This window comes from Alnus glutinosa, chromosome 12 (assembly GCF_958979055.1).
Source record: "Alnus glutinosa chromosome 12, dhAlnGlut1.1, whole genome shotgun sequence".
NCBI lineage: Eukaryota > Viridiplantae > Streptophyta > Magnoliopsida > Fagales > Betulaceae > Alnus > Alnus glutinosa.
Window position 1 is genome coordinate 1,041,533 of NC_084897.1, and position 23,371 is coordinate 1,064,903.

At 35.5% G+C, this 23,371-nt stretch overlaps 2 protein-coding genes and 1 non-coding gene across 3 annotated transcripts; 1 reads left to right on the top strand and 2 right to left on the bottom strand.

The window, feature by feature from the left end:
• Positions 1 to 8,863: 8,863 nt before the first annotated feature.
• LOC133851468 (uncharacterized) lies at positions 8,864 to 16,335 on the bottom strand. The gene is made up of 11 exons (XM_062287905.1): positions 16,037 to 16,335; positions 15,336 to 15,521; positions 14,731 to 14,888; positions 13,633 to 13,903; positions 12,702 to 12,933; positions 11,981 to 12,052; positions 11,685 to 11,935; positions 10,185 to 10,370; positions 9,878 to 10,041; positions 9,452 to 9,722; positions 8,864 to 9,261 (listed from the first exon to the last, which is right to left on the bottom strand). The coding sequence occupies exons 1-11, from the start codon at positions 16,296 to 16,298 to the stop codon at positions 9,026 to 9,028; spliced, it is 2,289 nt and encodes a 762-aa protein (XP_062143889.1). The 5' UTR covers positions 16,299 to 16,335; the 3' UTR covers positions 8,864 to 9,025.
• Positions 16,336 to 19,559: 3,224 nt separating this feature from the next.
• Positions 19,560 to 19,632, bottom strand: TRNAF-GAA (transfer RNA phenylalanine (anticodon GAA)). The gene has a single exon. It is a non-coding gene; the product is annotated as a tRNA-Phe (tRNA).
• Positions 19,633 to 20,508: 876 nt separating this feature from the next.
• Positions 20,509 to 22,290, top strand: LOC133852173 (proteasome subunit alpha type-4-like). The gene is made up of 2 exons (XM_062288866.1): positions 20,509 to 20,566; positions 21,370 to 22,290. The coding sequence occupies exon 2, from the start codon at positions 21,381 to 21,383 to the stop codon at positions 22,131 to 22,133; it is 753 nt and encodes a 250-aa protein (XP_062144850.1). The 5' UTR covers positions 20,509 to 20,566; positions 21,370 to 21,380; the 3' UTR covers positions 22,134 to 22,290.
• Positions 22,291 to 23,371: the final 1,081 nt, after the last annotated feature.

A 23,371-nucleotide genomic window follows, 5' to 3' on the forward strand; every position in this document is an offset into this window, starting at 1 on the left:
TATTTATAGGGTTTAAGTGAATACAAATATGGTAATCAAATCCTTATCAAATATGGTAATTAAATCCCCATGATTTGATTACGACACACCATAAATAGAGAATATTACAATATCAACCAAATATGGAATATATGGAAAGTATATTATATTTTCTATATATTCTAACCCTTCATATCTTCTAACACGACCTCCCATAAAACTTTTTGAATCACAGTGAGTGAAAAATAATTATGGTCAATACCAAGGACTAACGGTGCAATTATTATTATTATTATTATTATTATATATATATATATATATATATATATATATATATATATATATATATATATATATATATATATATATATATATATATATATATATATTTCTTCTCATTCGTTTGCATTTCACTTTCTTCCATTTGCATATGAGTTTCGCCATATTTCTTCCCCTACACCCGAGTCCATTTGCATTTACATGTCGCTCTTTGTCTCTACCTCACTAAAGATGAAGGGTTTTCGTCCCAGATCTTGGACAAAGACGAGGCGTCTTCATTAGATCCCTTTTAACACTTCCGCCCAATTTAGCTTTCGACATTTCGAAGGTGAAGGCCGGACATAAATGATGTATGTTAGAAAAGAGTTGAAGCCAAAAAGTAAAAAAGAGACAAGAGTTACAAGATGATAAATTAGATTTATTATTATTAGTGTAGAAGTAGAAGAGACTTATAACGTTCAAACTCTTTCTTTATAAATAGAGTCTTGTATACAATCAAATAAATCAATGAAAAATGTAGCAAAAAAAAAAAAAGGTTAGCTTTTACGTGTGGGCGTAGGCCATAGGCCGAACCACCTTAATTTTATGTATCTCTCTTTCTTATTCTCAACTCTTCTCTAGATTATGTGTTCTTACAGTTTCCTTGTGGACGAGATCGACTTGCCATTGGGATCTTGTTTTTTCCTTAGGGATTAGTTTGATCATGGATGTGATACAATGTGTTTTGTCACAAGGATTAGTTGGACTGGACATTCGTTGGCATTGGTGATCCTGACTATTATATTCGGTTTATAATATTTTAATTTTTAACTTGGTGACCAGTGTTCGATCGAGATACTTGACATTATTCATATGCTAAGTTATGATATGATGTTTTAGTTATTGCTCTCATCATTAATATAATGTGGTGTAATGATAGTTATCGTATAGTATAAGTGACTTAAGTCTTCAGCTGCTGGTCGTCTGATGAGGGTCCTAGTTATCATTTTGTCTTATTTACTTGGCAAATAAAGTTGGAGAGGCGCACCAAGTTAATTACCAGTTAATTAATTTTGGGGGCGTTACATTTGGGAGTGGTGCGACCATCATAGTTATTCTACCAAGGGACACCAAAGAATGTTTTGCAATTTTTTTTTTTAAAAAAAAATTATTAAAACTATTATTATTCTTATAAATCTTAGATATTTTAGAAATTTTGATTCAATTCCAGTGAGAAAATCATATGTTGCCACAATACTAGAGAATATGAATGATCACTCTATTCCTACTCATTGTATTCATAGCAATAGTCATTCATCTTCCTAAAAGAATTACCATTCTATGTACTAAACGTGCCCTAACATTTTTCTCTTTCTTTCTTTTTATTTATAAGTTTAGGTCTCTCCCGTAAGTCCTCAGAATACTTGCCCCCCCCCCCCCCCCCCCCCGGCCGTGAGTTTAGATCCTAAAACCGTGGCTATCTTACAGTCTTTCCAACCATGTCAATCTTCTCCTAAGGGCTACTCTTTAACACAAGACCTTCTCTTATGGAAAGGTCGCTTATGGATTGTCAAAGGGTCGTCATTTTAGCTCCAATTGCTGGCCTTTATCCACTCCAATCCCACTGCTGGCCATTTAAGGTTTCACAAGACGGTTCAACACACGAAGGCTAATGTTTATTGGAAAGGCATGCGCAAGGACTTAAATAAGTTTGTTCGTGAGTGTGAAGTTAACAAGCATGAGACCACTTCCCCTGCCGGCTTACTTCAACCTCTCCCCATTCCATCTCTGATTTGGTTCAACATTTACATGGACTTCATCGAGGGATTATCTCAATCCCACGGTGGCACTGTTATTTTGGTTGTGGTCGACCGATTCTCCAAGTATGTCCACTTCCTTCCCCTGTCTCACCCATATACAGCCTCCACCGTGGCCCAAGTTTTTCTCCCACACGTATTCAAGCTACACGGTATGCCCTAAACAATTGTATTCGACCGTGATCCCATCTTCACCAACACTTTCTGGCATGAACTATTTCAGCTCCAGGGCATTTCATTGGCTTTTAGTTCGACATATCATCCCCAATCGGATGGCCAAACCGAGGCCCTCAACAAGTGTTTGGAGACTTATCTTCGTTGCTACACTAATTCTAAACCGAAGGCTTAGAGCTCTTGGTTACCTTTAGCTGAACGGTGGTATAACACCAACCACCACTCATCTATAGGGTTAACTCCATTTGAAACCGTATATGGCTACGCCCCTCCCACTCTTTTATCTTATGTACCCGGCACCTCTGCCAACATGGTAGTTGACTCCCAATTAAAGGATCAGAACTCTATGATTAACCTTTTAAAGGAACACTTGCATCGGGCCCAACACTGGAGGAAATCTCACGGGGATAAGCATTGTACTGAGCGTGAGTTTCAAGAGGGTGATTGGGTGTACCTTCGGTTACAGCCCTACCGTCAGAAATCTGTCGCCATGCATAAGAATTTGAAGTTATCCCTCGGTTCTTCGGTCCATTTCAAATTTTGTAACGCATTGGTCTTGTGTTATACAAGCTGGACATTCCTGCCTCTGCCTGTATACACACGGTTTTTCATGTTTCTTGTTTGAAACAGAAATTAGGTCTTCACAGCACCCCTTTGTCAACCTTGCCTCATGTTGACCAACATGGTGAGTTGAAGCCGAAACTTGAAACTATCATTTCTCGCCGCTTGGCTCAACGAAATGGTCAGGCCGTTACTGAAGTCCTTATTCGTTGGAAATGTGCTCTGGCTAAGGATGACTCTTGGGAGCTTCTCTAGAAACTTAAGCAGCAGTACCCCCACTTTGCGGACAAGGTGCTTTGAAGGGGGGAACCTTATTATGGGCACAATGAAGGGTCTATGGTAGTCATCACTACCAGAAGGTGTAAGAAGCTTCTAGAAGGAATTTTTGGTGTGAAGTATTATTTCCTTTATTGCATTTTGTAGTTAATTTCTGTTGGAATTAGGGTATAGAATTGGGTGTTTGGTATCTTGTAAAGCATCTGCCCCATGCTACATTATTGTTGCTTTTAGGGAATCTGCCAGCTAGAGGCATTCTGTTAGAATATGTCATAACTGAATCAATTATTTAAGGGGAAGTTGTAATAGAGAAATGCAAGAAATGAGTATCAGTGTTTAGTAAAATACCTGGAGAGCAGAGCCTCTCGAAGAGCTCCTATCCCTGTTTTTAGGGGTGGGCAAATTATCCGATTATCGCCCACCAAAAACCTACCGAGCACTACCGAACCGCCTTCGACCACCTACCGCCTGCCGTTTAATAAAAAAATAAAAAATCGAAAGAAATATTTTTTCGAAATTAATGTTGGGTCGATAATCAGGGAAATATGTTTTCTGCCAGGTACCGACCCGACCCGACAATATCTAAACGACATCGTTTTGCTCCTACAAACCTACTATATATATTCATTTTTAACATTTTTTCCCCTTTCTCAATTTTCTTCTCTAAACCCTAACCGTCGCCCCTGCCTCTCTCTCTCTCTCTCTCTCTCTCTCTAACTAAAGTAGATGAAGGCTGAAGCGCTTCAAAGCGATGGTGAAGAAACCCCACTGCCCCAGAGTCCAGACCCTCACTCAAATTCACCTCTCGTCGTCTCTCTTTCTCTCAAAGTCTGGACTCTCAGACCCTCACTCAAAGTCATTGAAGGTTTGTTTTAAGGATTCCGTTTGTTTTGTATTCCACTGCAAATATTGGGGTTTTCTTTGTTTTTGTTTATTTTTTTTCATCTTTGTGGGTTTGAGCTTTTGATATGAGGTTTGTAGTTCAAGTTCTTCAACTTTTGAATCCATGTATAATATGATTTGAGCTTCTGATATCAAGTTGTTCTGATTCCACAAGCAAACAACACTTGTACAATATGATCCCTATTATTTAGAATTTGAGATGTATTTGTTTACCGATTTACTCAATCGATAATTACCGATTTATCCGAATTTTTTGAATTATCTAAAATTTTCGAAAATATTGTTGCACGGAAAAAAGTAGGGTAATTACCCGACTTTATCAACAATTTCGGTTGGGAGTCGAAAATGGTGTTTCCGACACTGATATACTTAACTCCCACCCCTACTTGTTTTTCCATCTTATTCTTCCTATTTTCTACCATTTCTGCAGCTTGCAAGCTTTTCCTTTACTGTGTACCTTACACAACCGACCGCCACCATGAACCATTAATACACCCTCCATTGATGACCCACAAAACCCAGCACTCCCTAACCAATTTTAAGTCTCTCTTTCTCTATTCAATGGCATCCACAAGTGAGGGGTGAGAGTGATGTCGTACTAGAGAGTCAGTGAGAGAAGCCATCAATGGTGTTAAGTATAATCCAAACTTGCTTCATTTCCTTCCAAACCTGCTCATTGTCTTCTTTCAATCTCCTCACTCTTGAGCCCTTAAGCACTGTGCTATTTGGCTACAGTGTTATGTAGACATATAATCCTTTGACAGATTTGGTTCTTAGGCAAACTACAAATATTGTTGCTGGTAATCCGTAATGAGGAAGAAACAATTGCAAAGAAGAGAAAAGCAGAGGAGCTATCTCGGACTAGGGAAGTAGCAAGGGAGGCTCTTGCATGCTACTAGTGAAGATAAGAAAGATAAGAAAAAGAAAGCTAATGAGGATACAACTAATGTAACACTACAGTCTTACACTGGGAAGATAATTAGCCCACATACAATGACGGAATTATAAAGGAGCTCATGTGTGATAAGTCCCACATTGATTTCTTACTAGGTGAGACTACGTGTGATTAGCGATTCTAGGGAGCTCAAAGTACAACTTGACTAGTCATTTTGGAGTGATAGTACAGATGTGGCTAACGCTTCTTAATCGTTACAAATGGAATCAGAGCAACTTAGCAATACCATGTGGTATTGGAGCATTGCGTAATGGGACCTTGGAGATGACATTAGAGATTTGAGAAGAGAAGATTGTAACACCCCAATCTCACACTGTGATGGTTAATGATGATTATTAACCCACATAGAATGCATGAATTATAAAGAAGCTCATTGGTGCTAAGTTCCACTTTAGTTCCTTACTAGATTAGAGTCTTAGGGGTGTATAAGCGGTTATAGTTAACGGTTATTGCTTCTAACTACCAATTACAACCGACTTAGGCGTTTATTGAATTTTCGTAAATCGTAACCATAACCGCAACCGCTTTGCCTTAGGCAGTTAGTGGTATTATAATAATCGTCGGTTAGCGGTTATTGAAACTCATAACCACACCACATAACTGTTTTTTAGAAATGACATATTTTGGTGTTTTGGACCTTCATTGACCTCCTTTTAGGGCCTATTTTAGATGATTTTGGGCCTTTTTTAAATAATTAAAAGGCTTCAAAATGTAACAAAGCTTAATATATATATATATATATATATATATATATATATATATATATATATATATATATATATATATATATATATATATATATATATATATATATATATATAGCGGTTAACGATTTTTTTTCAACTGCTTACAAAAGTGGTTATGCGATTACCGGCTATTATTAGGCAGTTAATAACCTTCCGCTTGTACACCCTTAGGTTAAATTGGACTTTATAAGTGATTTTAAATAGTTATAATTGCAACTTAACTAGACTTTTTGGAGTGATAGTGCAATCGAGGATAGAATGTGGATTGCCCATTTTTTAACTGGAGATGTCCATTTATTGTTTTGTACCTATATTTTTTAGCTTATTTTGAGCGATGGGATGTATGGAATGGAAAATAGATTTGATGAATATGAATTGAGATGAAAATGTAATGAAGATGTTGGGATGAAAAAGATTGATGGAATTCGAGGTCGTCAGCTCCAAGTAATGGGAAAGAAGATAGAATTTTTGGAGATAATACTGCTACAGATTTTTACAGATTTTTCTTAATCTATTAGACCCATTAATTACATTATCATTAATCACAATGTTAATTTTCCTTTCAAGATTGTCTCTTGCAATTCTAGGGAATTTTCTTAACTCTAATTTTTATTTTTATTTTAGAAATGTTATTTTACATTCTCTCAGCATACTCAATTGATTTGACATGTTCAATTCACCCTCAAATTAATTTTAATTAAAAATGAAAAACAATGAATAGTAGATTGAGCATGCCACGTTAGCTAAGTGTAGTGGAAAAATAAAAAATAGTGTTGGTGCCTCTCTATTCTGCAATCCTAATTTCGGACTTTAACAATGCTTTTACCGCTTCAACCTCCTTTTGTGGTCGTCGTTGTTTCCATGTGGGGGTACAGATAAGCTTGCCTTATTCTGTGCCTCTTTAGCTTCTGTAACCGTCTTATGCGGTTCTTTGAAAGGACTAGCTAAGCCGGTTACTTGTTTAACCAATTTCCTACTATTTGTAATTATTTCAGCACTGTTATAGTTTGTTTTGAGTTTATTGTTGGAAAGCCCACATCTTTTTTGTTCATAGAATCATCCACTTCTTCTTTTTTTTGGATCAGGAGTGCGAATAATCTTATCCTGTATCCATTTTCTTTATTCAATTAGAAGAAGAAAAAAAAAATACTATTCCTAAAACATAATAATAAAAAATAGTGGAAAACATCACTTTAAAAATAACTCCACAGGTCAATTAATTATCAGGCATTTATTCCACTCACTTTAACTCTCATAATTGCACTCAATAGCTAGCTATAACTTTCAAAGATTCATTCAGATTTAAAGAGGAGCAATTAACAGACCCTAGACATCGATCGCGATGCCCATCAATTGAAGTGACCAAATATGGTTGGAACATCCAATTTTATAATTCCTAAACATGATTGATATCTCTTTGTGATTCAGCCACCCAAAGGAATTCTAATCATACTTTTACACAAACAGTACTTAACATCAATTTCTGAGTACTTTCTGTCACTAATGAATGGATCTTGAAATCTTGCAAGATCAAGAAGAATTCATGGACACAGCCTCTATCAATTGAAAATTAAAAAAAAAAAAAAAAAAAAGAGGAAAAAAAAAGGGGAGGGTGGGGGTGGGGTTAATCTGTCTATAAAAATCCTTTTGAGTTCTTATCCCAGTGGTGTAGGACGCTTCCAAAAAGTGATCGCTAGATCGTCAATCCGATAGTCTATTTCCGAGTGGTGTCCAATGTCCACCTGAGTAGCAATCATGCAACAAGCCGTGGTTGAGAAGCGATATCCTAAAGCTCAATCAAGAGGTGATCGCCGAGTAGTGATCCCGAAAGTTGATCGAGACCAAGAAAGAAGGTGCGGATAGAACACTACAAAAAAATCACATTTTCTTGACGGTTTTTATCAAAATCGTCTATAATTATAGTTTTACAGACAGTTTTATTAAAACCGTTTGTATATTTTAATTTTCAGATGATTTTATTAAAACCGTATGTAAATTTACAGACGGTTTTAATAAAATCGTATAGAAATTAATATTCATATAAATTTAGAGATGGTTTTTTTGAAACCGTCTGTAACATTTTTTTTTTCTTTTCTGTTTTCTTTTTTTGTTTCCCTGTTTCTTTCTTTTTAAAACAAAACCATCGTACTTCTTCCTCTCTCCGGCCGGCGATTGAAGACGGGCAATGGGATTTGGATGGTCGGTGGGAACGGGACGCACGACAGGATCTTGCGACTGTAGATAGTTGGTTTTCGACCGTATCCGGCCGGATCTATCAAACCTACGCCGGTGTACGTGTGTGGGTTTGACAGATCTGGCCGAAACCCACGCTCGGCCAGATCTATGGTCGGAATACAGAGAGAGATCCAGCCGGAATACGTGGATTTTCAACCGGTTCTCTTTTCCTCTCTCTTTCTCTCCCCCTTCCGGCCTCCTCGTCACCACTCTCTTTCAAACCACCGAACGAATCTTTGTTTTTTTTTTTGGGGGGGTTTGGATTGTGTTTGTTTTGGGTTTGAAATTAATGTTTGACGGGTAGTGCGAGAGCATGGATGCGGTGGAAATGGAGATCACCTATGTGTGGGCGATGGTAGAGGAAGGCGAGATCCACGTTGATCAGATATTCTTTCACAATCCTGATGGATTCATGGTGGAGATATGTGACTGTGACAACCTTCTGATGGTCCCTTTAGCCGGCGAGATGCTATGAAAGAAAAGGTAACGAAGCTTTGATCACTGGACAAATAATAATAATAATAATTATTATTATTATATTAAAAAATAATAATGAATATAATTAAAAATATATTTTTTTTAAAAAAAAATTTGGACAATTTTTCCCAAACCGTCCATTACCTGGATTAATGACACATTTTCCTAGACGGTTTGAAACCGTCTAGAAAAAAGGGTCTGGACATTTTTCTAGACAGGTTTTTGCAATTTTTGGACGGTTTCAATTCTTGAAATTTTTGGTGAACAGCTGGCGCATTAATGGTGAGAATCTAAGTAGGAGTAGATGTGACTGCTAAGCTGGAGATTTTATTTCATTTTATTATGTCTAATAATTAAGACTATATTTCCTTTCTAAGATTATAATTATTTCATTTCCTTATTAGGATTAAGTTTAGTTCTACTAGTAGGTCTACTTTCTCTGTAAGTATTATTTTAGTATAAATATCGAAGGTAGTAGCATGTATATAGAAACCATTAAATTAGTATCGAATCTGAAAATTTCTCAAACACTCTGCGGAGTTTATTACTCTTCTAAGCCTTACGACTTGTTTATCTTCTAGGTCAAAAGACGTAGACGTTTCTAATTGTTGTTACCCAAGTCTTTTGCTACCTCACACATCAACTTAGTTGGGCGGCCAAAATTGGTCAAGCTGTGCTCGAGGTGTGGTATAACGCATAGATAAAATACTTGTTGCAACAACACGATTGGCAGCTTCTGTGTAGTGAACTCCATCCCAGACTATGGATCCTGATATATTTCTGCAGATCATGTAACCAGGCTGGCCGCATGTTGCTTTGACATTGTAATTATTTGGAGGACCACCATAACCACAACAAGCCATGAATGGATCCTCGAAACCTACAAGAATGATCAAAATCATTAAGATATATGTATAGATGGACCGTTTTTATCAAACTGACATCAATCTGTCTTATAGCATATGATTCTCACGTGCATTTAAAAAATGGACGTGAGAATTATGTGCTCTAACAACATATGTCAACTTGAAGAACTAGAAGTAACTTGCATCATAAGAGATTATGCTTACCATATTTTTTATACTTGGCAAAGAGATTGTACTTGATCTTGTATATGTCTACGTAGACAATGGTTGCATCCTTGAATACCGATCTCATTTCTTTACAGACTTTTTGAAGTCCTTCGTTAAAAGCTTTTGCAGCATCATTATGGACACGAAGGCATCCAATTCGATCGAGATCAGCACTGTTATGGGGATGTAATGCGAGTTCTTTTGGAGCACAACCCAATGGTCCAGTGTTGTGTATCCAAAATTTTCTGCCACCATATAGATATATACTCTACACTCACATAATCATAAAGAAGATTATGGAGACATATTCAACTTCGATACTATGTTAAATCACTAACTAGTTATCTCAAAAGCTTAAGTTAATAAAGAAATGGTAAATTTTGATCTTTTAATTAAGATTCTAACAAACAATATCATACTCACTTGAAGGGCTAGTTTGATTTCTGCAAGAAATGAAGGGATCTTTTCGAGAACCGGTGCATATGTTAAGTTTGATGCATACAAGGCTAGCAAAAGATCATTCTGTCCAATGTCAATCATATAAACTGCACTACGGAAACCATCTTCACCAAATGAATTTCTCGAACCTGCGTGATATTTTTTGCACCAAAAAAGAAAATGGGGAAGAAGATTTCAAGTTTCTTGAACGGTAAGATTAAGAACAGGTGAGTTAGCAATAGAAAACGGTTTGTGATGTGAAGTTTCAAAAGAAGTGAGTGAGCGTACGTACCCAGTGATAGAAGTTCAAGTGAGCGGTTTTTGAAGCGAATGAACTGGCGAACTTGAACATCTAGTGCAAAAGGCACAAATTGTGGGAGCAAGGTTGCTCCAGCTACTGCGAAGTTTACTCCACTCGTGAAATTTGGTGCCAATGAGTCTAAATATGGGCTCAAATAACTCAGGTTCAAGTGTTCACCTTCAGAATTAAGTATATAATAAGTTTAGATATATAGTAGCTTTTGGTGTTAAATCAGGATAGATTGAATAGAAGAATTACAGTACGATATGAAACTTAATTCTATCAAATTTTCAATTTCCTGCATTTGTTGCCTTCTATTTTTATCTTAATCTTTTTTGATATTGCAGCTAGCCGTGAAAGTTGATGTAACGACCCAAAGAAAAACGCTAGCCATATCTATGGTATCACCCCAAAATTAAAGACAAGTCAATTTTGAACTTCCCTAGTGTTGTTACTGTTCACAACAATGATGAATAATATGAAATCGAAAGAGAAAAAATAAGAGAGAAGTAAAACACATATTTTAACGTGGTTCGGCAATTTGCCAACACCAAAAATCCATTGTAAAGCTCAGTTTTACCTAGTAACTAAGCAATGTAGGACTTAGCATTTATAACTATTTTTATAAACTACCCACTCTATGTGGGACTACTCCTCATCTTCCCAATATGGGATTGGGGTGTTACAAACTCACCCCCCTTAAACCCTTAACGGGGAACATCTGCACTATTATCTAAAAAGAATTAGTCAATTTGAAATTTCACTAAATTCCTTATAAGATACAATTTTACTTAATAAATAAGCAATGTGAAACTTAGCATTTATGACTATCTTTATAAACTACCTAATTTATGTGAGTTACTCCTCATCTTTCCAATGTGGGAATGGGATGTTAGAGTTGAAATAAAATGAACAGAGCTAGAACCAAAAACTTGCCCCTCCTGTAATTAATTATCTAGTGCATGCCACATAAAAGCACTTAGCATGCAAGGCAAGACTTTCAATTCATATATAATCACAAACTACGGTCAACGTTACTGATGGAATGTTATAAAAAGATTTTCAGGATAAGATGGTAGTGCATTACTCCTATGAAAAACATATATGAATAGGGAAAATGGTATGATTACTATATGATATGCTTCACATCCTTTACAACAATGATGTGACAAGACAATGAATCTCTATATAAACTGAAATTAGAACTATGTGAGATAAGACTTTCTTGCTTCTATAGCACATCTTCAGAAGGATTATCTCCATGAATTCATTGCTTGATTATCTTCCTGAAGATGGTTGGGCTCAGAGGGTTTAACATGCTGCTGTTAGTGTCTTGCTAAAGCTTTGTCCAATTTATTTGTCAGTTCTTGGTTTCTGTTTTCTGTACTTCTTAATTCTTATAATATCTGCTGTTGCTGGCCTCAGCCAAAGAGAAAAGCAAATAAAAGCATGACCTGAAGACATTATGGTGAACAGAAAACCTGGACTCACAGAAGAATTCAATCACAAGCCGCCCATCGCCTAGCCAGCCGGTGCCTCTGTGGAAGAACGTAATGCCGTGGGGAAGGCCAATTGGAAGTCCAGTGCCCGCTAGCACCCCTCCAGTGTCAGAATTTGAATCACCAAAGTTGATTAAAATGGGCCTGATGTGGCTGCAATTTGAGCTTGTGAACATACCAAGGAAGATGCATAGCCATACCAGCAAAATGAGATGTTGGGAAAATCCCATGTAACCCATCTCTCTTTCTCAGCTCCCTAAACTCACTTAGCAGGAGTGATTGACATACCCAACTTGGTGATCATACCATTTACTTCTATCCATTTTAGGAAGCTGAGAATACAGATGGTCCAAGATGCTGCTATGCAAAGATTTTGACCCAAGTATATATATTGAATGAATTTGCTGGCCTTGACTTTCTGTCTAGTTATATATAATCCTATGGCCATGTGTACATTGCAGATCTTGTAAGAAACCTTTTCTTGGGAACTGTGACTTGCATGTGCCTTGAGACACATGCATTAGAACTTTATAATATTCACATGGCAATGCTTATGGGAGTGTAGTTTGCACTACAGTCAATCTTAATGCACTATGCATGTAAATCCAGCCTTCAGGGTAGACAATATCCACATCGCCCTCTTGCTTTTTGAATCACTCTGCTTTCACTCTTTTAGCTTTCTTATAACAGGACACAACAGACATGCTTCCCAATCTCAACGAGTCCAATTTCAACTAGAACTCAAATCGTAATAATATGGAGTGATTGTCAATTACTACTTATATTGACACAGAGTACTCAACAATCCAACTATTCCAATTTCAAATAAAACTGAACCATAATTGGAGACATGCAACAGCAACTCTCAACTCTTCTCCTTTATTTTTTTTTCTTTTTCTTTTTCTTTTTTGTCTGTAAGAATTAATAGTGAAAAAGACCCACATGCATAAATACTAGCATTCATTATTTAGAACATTTAGAGTTGAAGATTTTCAAGTCTCAAAGTGGCTAGGCATTACAAAAGTAGCTAAAACGAATTGGAGGAGTAGAGTATTCAGTAGAGAGTATTTTGGATGCAAAGATTGCATTGGCAGCTTCTGTGTAGTGAACTCCATCCCAGCTTACGTACTTTAATTCTTCAATGCAGACATTGGAACCTGTTTGGCCGCACGTAACATTGGGATTATAATTGTAAGGTGGTCCTCCATAGCCACAACATGCCATTAACGGATTCTCAAAGCCTTCAAAATAAAACCATTAATCGATATGAGAACATGAAACTTGGAATTCATAATGTGCAGCAGAATGGACAAAATTTTGCTTTAAACTAGATTGGAAAAAATTTCTCCAACTCAAAACAAACATATATTCTTAAAGCATGTAATTCTCACATGCATTTTTAATAAATATATGAAAAACTTCACTTATCTCCTAAACTTTTAAGCTTTTTTTAATGTAGGGTTCTCTTTCAGCCCTTTTCAATTACCCCCTAGCTCCTAAAGTATTTTCCCTTTATAAAATTAAAAATTAAAAATTAAAAATAAAAAAAATGTGGGGGTGGGAAAGGAAAATGTGATTGTAGGTCTTCCTTTTTTTTTTTTTTTTTTTTTTTTTTTTTTTTTTTTTTTTTTTTTTTTTTTTTTTTTAACTAAGGAAGTAAAAAAATTGGTAAGGGTGGAACGAACATTTTATATGCTAGCTGTTAAAGTTAAAGAAAAGGGAAAATAATTCGTCGGTAGCGGGAAATTAAAAGGCGTTGAAAGATCAAAACCCTACATTGAAAATTTTTTAAGTTTAGGGAAGACATTAAAAAATGCATGATAGTTTAGAGGGAATAAATGAAGTTTCTTCATAAATATATCACACACCGTAATGATAGATGCCAGTTTAATAGAAAGAAAAACTTTATGGTACTCAAAATGAGGTATATATAATCATACCATAATCAGCAGAATTGGCAATGAGATGGTATTTGATGGCATAAATATCAACATACACAATCGTGGCATTCTTCATTTCAGATCTGAGGTCTTCACAAAGAGCTTGCAGTTGTTTGTTAAAAGCTTTTGCAGCATTGTTTAGGGACTCAAGGCATCCATAGTGATCACAATCAGTAGCGTTTGTGCCTCTGGTTGCAACCTGCTGGGGAAAACAGCCCAGCGGCCCCGTGTTGTGCACCCAGAAATTCTTCCCCCCATGTTGGTATATACTCTATATTTCGATTCAGAAGAAATATATAACACAACACAAGCTGTTTGAGAATTTCAATCAAGTGTTCGTAGAACATGTGATTTTCAAATCACATGTATTTTTAATATATAGAACATGGACACATGTTAATTTAATAATGTCTTTAAAGAACACGTCCATTTAATAAATTAAGTTGAATGAATTTTCTTCAACTTAATTGGCCCCGTTTGTTTCGCCATAAAATATTTTTTAGAAAAGGTTGTCTCTATTTTTAAGTATTGAGCATGGCGTAAAATATTGGAAAACCTGAAAATGTTTTTCAGTTGACCAAGGAAAATAACCTTAAGGAGACGTAAAATGGTTTACGCTTCTCATTTGCTTAAACCATTTTCTGTCACTCTTTACAACCCAAAAAGACAGTTGTGAGAAGGCCCATTATTGGGCATATATACGTGCCCGAACATACAATTGTCCAGGCAGGTAGGTCTTACAAAGGTTTTCTCATAATTGCATACCCAAATTGTAAGCAATATGGGTAGGCGCGCAATTGAACTTGATCTCAATCCTACACCTGAATGCCTTTTATTCTCACACACTCTCTTTCTCCGTTGTTCCTCTTCCTCGTAGCTTTTCTGATTGTACGAAAATATAAGAAATATTTGGCGATTTTCTAAATGCTAGAAAATGTTTTTCAAACTATTTTCAAGGTTACAAACAAACAGCGGAAAATAACCACTTTACCCAACAAAAATAAATAAATGTCACGCTGAAACAAACTGGGCTGAAAATGTGACAAATTAGTAGCATAAGAAAATATGCCCTTTAATTAATGTGAAAATTCAACTCACCCACATAGCATTTTTTATTTCGTTGATGAAGGAGGGAATTCTTTGGATAACTTGTGCATATGAGAAAAAAAAGAATGAACCAGCTATATCATTTTGTCCCATATCAATCATGTAAACTGCATGCTTCAATTCCTCCTCGTTAACCAGACCTTTGTAACCTAAATGAAGATTTTGCATTAGACATTCCATTAATTCATTAAAAAATTAAGGATAAATATCTATTTTGTTCCCTGAAAAATACACGAAATTTTAATTTGGTTTTGAAATTAAAAAAGTTTTAATCACCAATTAACTCAAAAAGCTGTATAATTATAACCAAATGAAGAATGAATTTCATTATAATTAAGGTAATATTAATTAGATCCTTAACCTAGCCTATAAATGAAGAACTAGTGTACGTATTTTATTTATAAAGCATTATTGGGCAGCTCTCCTAAATTTTTCTTTTCGGGTTTCTGTTGTTGAGGTTTTCTATTTCGCTTAATTAAGCAAATATATATGGCTTGCATATTCTACTATATTATTATTTTATGTGAAAACAATAAAATGATATAAATATAATTTATTTATTTTTTGGGTTATGATTGAACTTGAAAATATTTTACCTTTTGATATTAGCTCTGGGGATCGAGCTCGAAATCGAAGAAACTGAAGAACTTGAACATTCAAGCTAAAAGGAATCAATCCAGATAGAACAGCTGAACCACTTATAGCAAAGTTAGCTCCATTTGTGAAATCTGGCCCCAGAGATTCTAGGTACGGGGTCAGATAACCTGTTTCCAAACTTTCGCCTGTAAATCAAGTAAATTACATGGATTCATACATTAGAACTCAATGGATTCGGCTTGAATCTAGCTAGCCATCTAGGGGTTAAAAAGTCATCATCAACAGAAATTTTGGAGTCGCCAAAAGACCATCCAACTTATAAGGTAGGTCCGCCCCTAAGTTTTAACTCGCTGGGATTGAGACATGTGTCCCTTGGGTCTTGTTATAGGACACATGATGCATGTTCTAATCTCAACAATCTAATTCCAACTGAAACTGGACCAAACTCAAACCCAAACTCAGCATACATGGTGCATAGACTTTCACGTAACGGAATTTGAACTGGAAAGGAGTCGGTTACTTAAAAAAAGGAGCAAAATTGCCATTTCACTTTTTTAAATAATTTCGCCCTTTTTTTTAAGAAACCGACTCCTCTCAAGTTCATGATCCGATCGATTTCGACTTCCACATACAAATACATAGATAATTTTTTTGGGGGGTGTGACATTAATATTTACTTGTGTGGTGTAGAGATACTTACAAAGGAAATCGATTATTAATCGTCCATCGCATACTCGACCTGATGGGTGATGGAAGAAGGTACGTCCATTGGGAGGTCCAAAATCGTGTCCAAGCCCCGCAGCAAAACCACCAGAATCAGAATTAGAGTCACCAAAGTTGAAGATGACTGGATTTTTATTGCATTGAGAATGAACAAGGAGGGGAGGGGAGAATGACATAACAACTATAACAACTATCATCTGGAGGGGATAAAGAAGAAGCCTCCCTTCCATTGCAACCATTTCTTCCTTACAAGTGGATTCCTGAATGCCAAAGTATGGCTCTTAATAATCTATCCTTTAGAGCATACGACAGCTCTTTCGCCATCCGAGACGTTAATTTACCTATTAAAATATCGCCCGTCTCTACCCATGATGCCTTTGAGGTTTTTTATTTCTTTTTTTAATTAGGTTCACTAATTAGTAACAACCGGCCTAGTAAAGAAAAATGTACAACATGTAGTAATTACTTAAGGGTTGAGGCTCTTCTCTAGCTTTGGAAAAATACCAAGGAATAAATAATTAAGGAGGTGATAGATGTCCAACAAGTGATGATTGACCAATGGTTACGTGTAAGGCTTGTGTTATGTGTGTCTTGTACGCACAATACGCAAATTGAAGCCTTGGAAGCAAAATTATTCTTGAAATCTAGCTATTACTTAACTTAATATGAAATATATTAATAATATAATAAAAAAGAAAAAATTAGATTATATAAAGAGTTTTTGTTTTTGTTTTTGTTTTCTGTACAAATTTGTACGTAACTTTAGGATTTAGTTATGTGGAAAAAATAATAAAAAATTCACACTCTGTACAAACTCCAAACACCTAAAATATCATAATAAATTTTTTAAATTTAGGATTCAAATTTGAGTTAAAAACTCACTTACAAACAACACCTCGTAATATCACATTAATAACTGAAAATAAGTGACACTCCAACTTACGTCTTGTGTATACAAAAACAAGGATCTGGCTTCTATGCTATAGTTTTAATAGCAGCATATCTTCTATAATTTAAACTTTACTTGTAACTTTTACTAGTAACCTTTGTTTAACCATAGTTCAAAATGACACTACACCTTCTTGCCTCCATCTCCATGTATTCTCTCCCATGTGTTTCAATTTCTCCTCTCTCTCTCTCTCTCTCTCAAATCGACAATCTTTAGTAAAGCACAGTACCGCTTCTTCTAGTAAAGCAAAACTTGGAATAAAAGAAAAAACTCTTTCTTCCTTTATTTTCTCAATGCCTATGCATGTCATCTTGAGGCATTTTCTCAATGCCTATCAATTGTGGATGATATAAATAGTTTTTTCTTGAAATTTCTCATTTCAGGGTATTATCAACAAAGTTGGGGCTGTACCTGGCATCATAGGCAATTCATCACAGGATATCTTTTTGATTTAACCCATTCATGGAGTGTAATTCAACATACTGTCTTTCTATCTTTATTTCTCTACTTTGACTCGTATCTTTCACATTTTACCCATATTATCCAGTTTATAATTTATGTATGTATTATGTAGATGTCAGTATTTGCATAGTCAATCTTCTAGTTTTACTTGACTGGTTCTCTCCGATGGTTGTTTTTTGCCAACAGTAAGCCTCGAACATTTTCAAAGAGAGACTGACATTGTTCATGTTCGAAATTTGCTTCGGTGCTATCTTTCTCACCTATTTATTTCAGCCTTTTATTGTGGGTCTAAAAAAGAAAGATCCATCGATTTGAGAGTGAGACTTAGAGGAGGAACAAAAACAGAACCGGGAATAAAGTTTTAATTCTGTACATGCCAGATCATGAATTAGTAACGGCATCCAATCTAAAAATAAAAGTCCCAGATGGGTGAGAGAAAACGGAGAAGGAGGGCGAGAAGTCATTTAGAACCATGGTTAAACAAGGATGACCAATAAAAGCTAAAAGTAAAGCAATTTTTTTAGGCTAAATCTTGACCATAGTTTATATTATTGTTGTTATTAAAACTACAACATTAATGTATGAGCATGAATGAGTTATTCTTGGAAATCGTGATTAATCTAAAGCTTTTCTCCAAGAGTTACAGCTCAAACGAAGCCAACAAACGGCCTTTTACTTTCTCCAAATGATTTTGTGTCGTAGGATGTTTCTAAGGGTCAATTTCCGTAGGTCTTAAACTTAGAAAATAATAAAGAATAGTGAAATAAATTGAGGACTGTTATTGCTTGCAAATTCCCACTGCCTCCAATTGGTTTTTTCAAATGTTTGAAAGAAAATTACATCTTTCTAGCACTATATATCAATTTAATAAACTAAATTTCTCCCTTTGTAATCCTTTTTCCGCTATCAATTAAAAATAATAATAATAATAATAAACTAGATTTGAGGAAAACTTTATTCATCACTTTTGGGTTGGGTAACTTTTGGTAGAGATTTTGATGTCTTTGTTGAAACTAACACAACTTAAAATTTAAGGATTATTTTTATCTTGACAAGTAAAAACCCAACAAGAAAAATAAAAACACCTTTTTTTTTTCCTAATTAAATACGGAAAAAACTAAAAACTCTAACCTTTGATATAAATAAAGGTCTTCTATTGAAAACCTAGAAACCCTGCTCAGAATTAAAAAAAATAAAATAAATCTCATATTATTAAATATAATGACTTTTGGGTTGGGTGACTCTATGACTAAAATTTGTTTCATTGTTTGTTTTGATTATTGATTTTTGTTAAAATCATTTGGATTATTTATTCTAATTATTGAATACCAAACCGGCCGATGATAGTTACTAGGATAAAACCCAAAAGAATTATGAGATGCGGCCCATCTTGCAATTAGATAACCTTTCTAATTGGCTTGTCTTGAAACTTTTACTCCTTTCCAAGAAATAACTCTGAAGAGCTTAGTTTTTGTGAGTTAACTGCAACAAATTGGCCTTTTGCAATGCTGATAACAGTCGAAGCTACATAAAAGTTGGATCTAATCGTCGCATCAAAATTTACCTTCAAAGATATATGAGGAGGAGGCTTCCATTAGTACCCTTAATCATATTTCCCCCAAGCTTGATCACAATCATCCTTATTTGTTTTAGGAGAGAATGTAGATTCACTTGAGTGGAATTATGCAGAATGGATAATTTTGATCCATTTTGTTTTGAGTAATGCTATAAGGAGGACTCTTATATTCTTTATATCCTTTCAAATATCACGTGTCTTTTAAAATTACCATTGAAGATTTGAAGGAGAAACATGTTGAGAGCTTAAATAAATTTTCAAAATTTAATTTACAGTTGGAATCAGCCACCTTCAAATGAGAGTATTGCAAGAGAGAGAGAGTATTTACTTCAAATGTGAAGATATAAAATAAATTAATAAAAGAGTAAAACAAAAGAAAAGGACCGAAAATGGGCTCCAAATAATAGAAAGACCACTAGCTCGGCCCAGCATGTGGTGTCCACTGTCCAATGTTGTTTAGTTTGATTATACACAAAACATGTTGCTGATGAGTGATGAAAAACTAAAACAAATTGCGGTGAACGTGGATCGAACACGTGACCTTCAGATCTTCAGTCTGACGCTCTCCCAACTGAGCTATCCCCGCTTGTTGTTGTAATCTGTACATAACTATACTTGACTTAAGTAACACAATTTTGTTTTTCAATTAAAACTAAAAAAATACTCTTTTGGACACTAGTGCTTTCAAGTGTGGTTTCCTCATGATGAATTGCTCTACTAATTGAGTTTTTTTTTTTTTTATTGAACATGAAAAAAATTTACAAGGTTAAATCTTTCCCGCTTCTTGAGTTTTATAAAAAAACAATTCTCTCTTTCTATCTTGTCAAGGATGAATTTTCAAAACCAAAAGTAAAGCACCCATTCACAAAATGACTTGTTGGTCACGGATAGGAGAAAAAACATAATAAAAATAATAAAAAAAAAAAGAAAAAACAAAACAAAGCAAAAGTTACCTTTGATAGAACATTGCTAATGGTGATTCCTTATTGAAAATTATATGCTTGATATAGTGTATCTATGGTTGTTAAATACAAAAATGATGCCCTAATTTTTTTGTCGATTAGTATCTTTTTCCTTTTTTCCTTTTGTATTTGCTTAATATATATTTTGGATCTAATTTCAGTTGAAACTAAACTCGTTAGAATTAAGACATGTTTCCCTTGTTTTTAGTTATGGGACACATGTAATACGAAAATGATGCCCTAAGTTTTGCATATATATATACATATATATATATATATCAAATTCAGTTCGAGTATAATTTCAATTGGAATTAGACTCGTTAGGATTGAGACATGTATTATTTGTGTCCTATTATGGTCCCATATCCACAAATTTCATACTTTTTGGGCCTCTTTCTCTTTTTGATTAAATATTTGGGCCTCTTTCTTGGGCTACTTAAACATTGTTGGGCGGAACTGATAAATACAGGCCCAACACCTTTTTGTCAAATACAAATACCCCTCCCCACAATCCCTCGGCAATTCTACTCTTCGCATCGCGACAGCTTCTCCTCCAAGGTATGTCTTTCTTCTTCTTCCTTCTCAGCTTTGCTCTCTCAGTGGGTGCTTTGATCTTGTTCTCTTTTTCCTTTTTTCTCCTCTCAATGCCTGAATCATGCTGTGTTTGTCAATGGGCGTGCTTTGGTTTTGGGTGTGGAAGTTCAAACTTAATCAGATTCAAAGAGAGAATCAGATTCATTGGAAAAGCAAGTAGATTAATTGATCTCCGAAAAAAATTCAAGGAATGGATCGTTTAGACTAACAGCAAAAGGGCAACAAAAGGCAGTCTCAGCTACCGACCTTGAAATATTTTAAGACCTGGAGGCTTGAGAGCAAATTATCTGGTTTTTACCGAGTTATTGTCATAGACCCGGGCTCTGATTGCTTGCTGACTTTTGTTGCCCTTTTTCTGTTAGTCTAAACGATTCCATTTGAAACTTGAATACATATCCAGATTTTTTTAGTGACTTTAGTCTGATTTACTGTTTTTTCTAATAAAAGAAGGTTAATTTATTGAATCATTTTAACAGTTTTTGAGATTGTGGGATCACACAGATTTACAAACTACATGTTGAATGGTTTGTGCATACAAAACAAGAAAGCATCATTGTAGTGGCTGATATTATTTTATTTTGACATTGGATTTTCCAAGTTTGAGATAGGGACTCCACTGGCTATGTGTGTTTTACTTACCAATCTAAAAAATATACTTTCTGCTCTGTACATGCTCACTTTTTTCTTTTCCTTGTACCATTCTTAAGATTTATCGTTCTTGTAATTGCAAGATTGTTCTCTTTTGACTAATTTTCTCTTTGTGTCAGTGTGATATAAAATGTCTCGAAGGTATGATAGCCGCACAACGATATTCTCCCCAGAAGGTCGTCTATACCAAGTTGAATATGCAATGGAAGCCATTGGAAATGCTGGAAGTGCAATAGGGATTTTATCACAGGATGGAGTTGTCTTGGTTGGTGAAAAGAAGGTCACTTCCAAACTCCTCCAAACCTCAACATCAACTGAAAAGATGTATAAGATTGATGACCATGTAGCGTGTGCTGTCGCTGGAATCATGTCAGATGCCAACATCCTTATCAACACGGCTAGAGTTCAAGCCCAGCGTTATACGTATGCTTATCAAGAGCCAATGCCTGTTGAACAGCTTGTCCAATCTCTCTGTGACACCAAACAAGGTTACACACAATTTGGTGGGCTCCGTCCATTTGGTGTTTCATTTCTTTTTGCAGGTTGGGACAAAAACTTTGGTTTCCAGCTTTACATGAGTGACCCTAGTGGAAACTATGGTGGTTGGAAGGCTGCAGCGATTGGGGCAAACAACCAGGCAGCACAGTCAATGCTTAAGCAGGATTACAAGGATGAAATCACAAGAGAAGAAGCAGTTGAGCTTGCTCTGAAAGTGCTCAGTAAGACAATGGACAGCACAAGTCTTACTTCAGATAAGCTAGAATTGGCTGAAGTCTTCCTCCTGCCTTCTGGAAAAGTTAAGTACCAGGTATGCCCAGCAGAGACCCTGAGCAAGTTGTTAGTGAAGTTGGGGATGACCCAACCTGCTGCTGCTGAGACATGAATTTCAGGTATACCCTGCGTTTCTATATTTGTTTAGATATGAATTTCAGGACTTATTGGCACAAGTTGCTGTTTGTGTTTAACGTTGTAAAACCAAATTATGGATTTTTCCTCTGGCATATAATTGGTCCTTTATTTAATCGTCTATGTTTGACCAAGTTATATGAGCTTGATTTGGACTAGCATACATACTAGATGAGTGGACTTGTGGAGCTTCTATTGCAGGATTTCTAGGATGCTGCACAATATGCTAATAATGTAACAACACTTCCAAATGCTGTTGAAAGATTATGGCAGGCTTGAGTGGATGTTTAAGCACCATTAACGTTTCTTAACATATACAAAGAGCATTCTGCCCTGCTCAGTCCCCCCCATTGGAAATGTTAAAGCTTGAAAAGGTTCTAATTAAAGATGGGACTCTTTCTGGTTATCTGGTTGCTAGCTCTTGCATTTTATGAAGATGTTTTGTTTATAGCTATTTTACTTTAATTTCGAAACTAGGATGCCAGATTGAGTCCCATATTTTGTTTCCTTAAGCTTCGCAGCCACGGATGTTCTCAAGGAAATCCCAAGTGAATGGAAACCTAAGGGATGCTATTGCTACATCACTGGGAAGACCGAAAAATAAAGGAGATCAAGAATATTAATCGGTTAACCCAAGTGTGGGAATTGGTTGGACCATTCCAATGTTTGTTTGCAGGCTAATGCGAATTGATTGAAATTCTAAATTTCAATTCCCTTCCTAGTCTTAGCTAGGGATGACGAATAAGTCGGGTTCAAGTTGTGTTGAGGTATCGGTATGAAACTATATAGGTCAAAATTAACTTAATTTATTTAATTAAATAGATCAAACTTTTCAACTCTAATTTGTTAATTTTGTGTCGAGTTTGTGTTGGGTTTACGAGTCATCTCAAATTACTGGCCTTAAATGTCGTGTCGGATTCGGGTCGTATCGAGGTATGGGTATAAGAATATGTAGGTTAACCTTATTCCGACCCATTTAATTAGACGGGTTATAGTTTTCATTCATGACTCGCTAATTTTATGTTGGATTCGTGTTAGATTTGTCTATCATGTTAAAAATTGTCAGTCTTATCTAGTCTTCTAAGTCAAAGTTTCCTACAAATAAGAAAGGCTAGAATGGGCAGTTTGACTACTTTTTAGGAATATCACCACATGATGTACAACTTCAGCGTATGCATCCTCATAACATACAAATTGCACAAATATAAGACATGC

What these genes read in the sequence shown, in the direction of transcription:
- LOC133852173 (XM_062288866.1), top strand. Translation starts at nt 21,381, where the DNA reads ATGTCTCGAAGGTATGATAGCCGCACAACGATATTCTCCCCAGAAGGT.
- LOC133851468 (XM_062287905.1), bottom strand. Translation starts at nt 16,298, where the DNA reads ATGGTTGCAATGGAAGGGAGGCTTCTTCTTTATCCCCTCCAGATGATA. An exon ending in ATTAATAATCGATTTCCTTT is followed by an intron (nt 15,522 to 16,036) that starts GTAAGTATCTCT and finishes CTTGATTTACAG; the next exon opens with GCGAAAGTTTGGAAACAGGT. An exon ending in ACTTGAACTTCTATCACTGG is followed by an intron (nt 10,042 to 10,184) that starts GTACGTACGCTC and finishes AATATCACGCAG; the next exon opens with GTTCGAGAAATTCATTTGGT.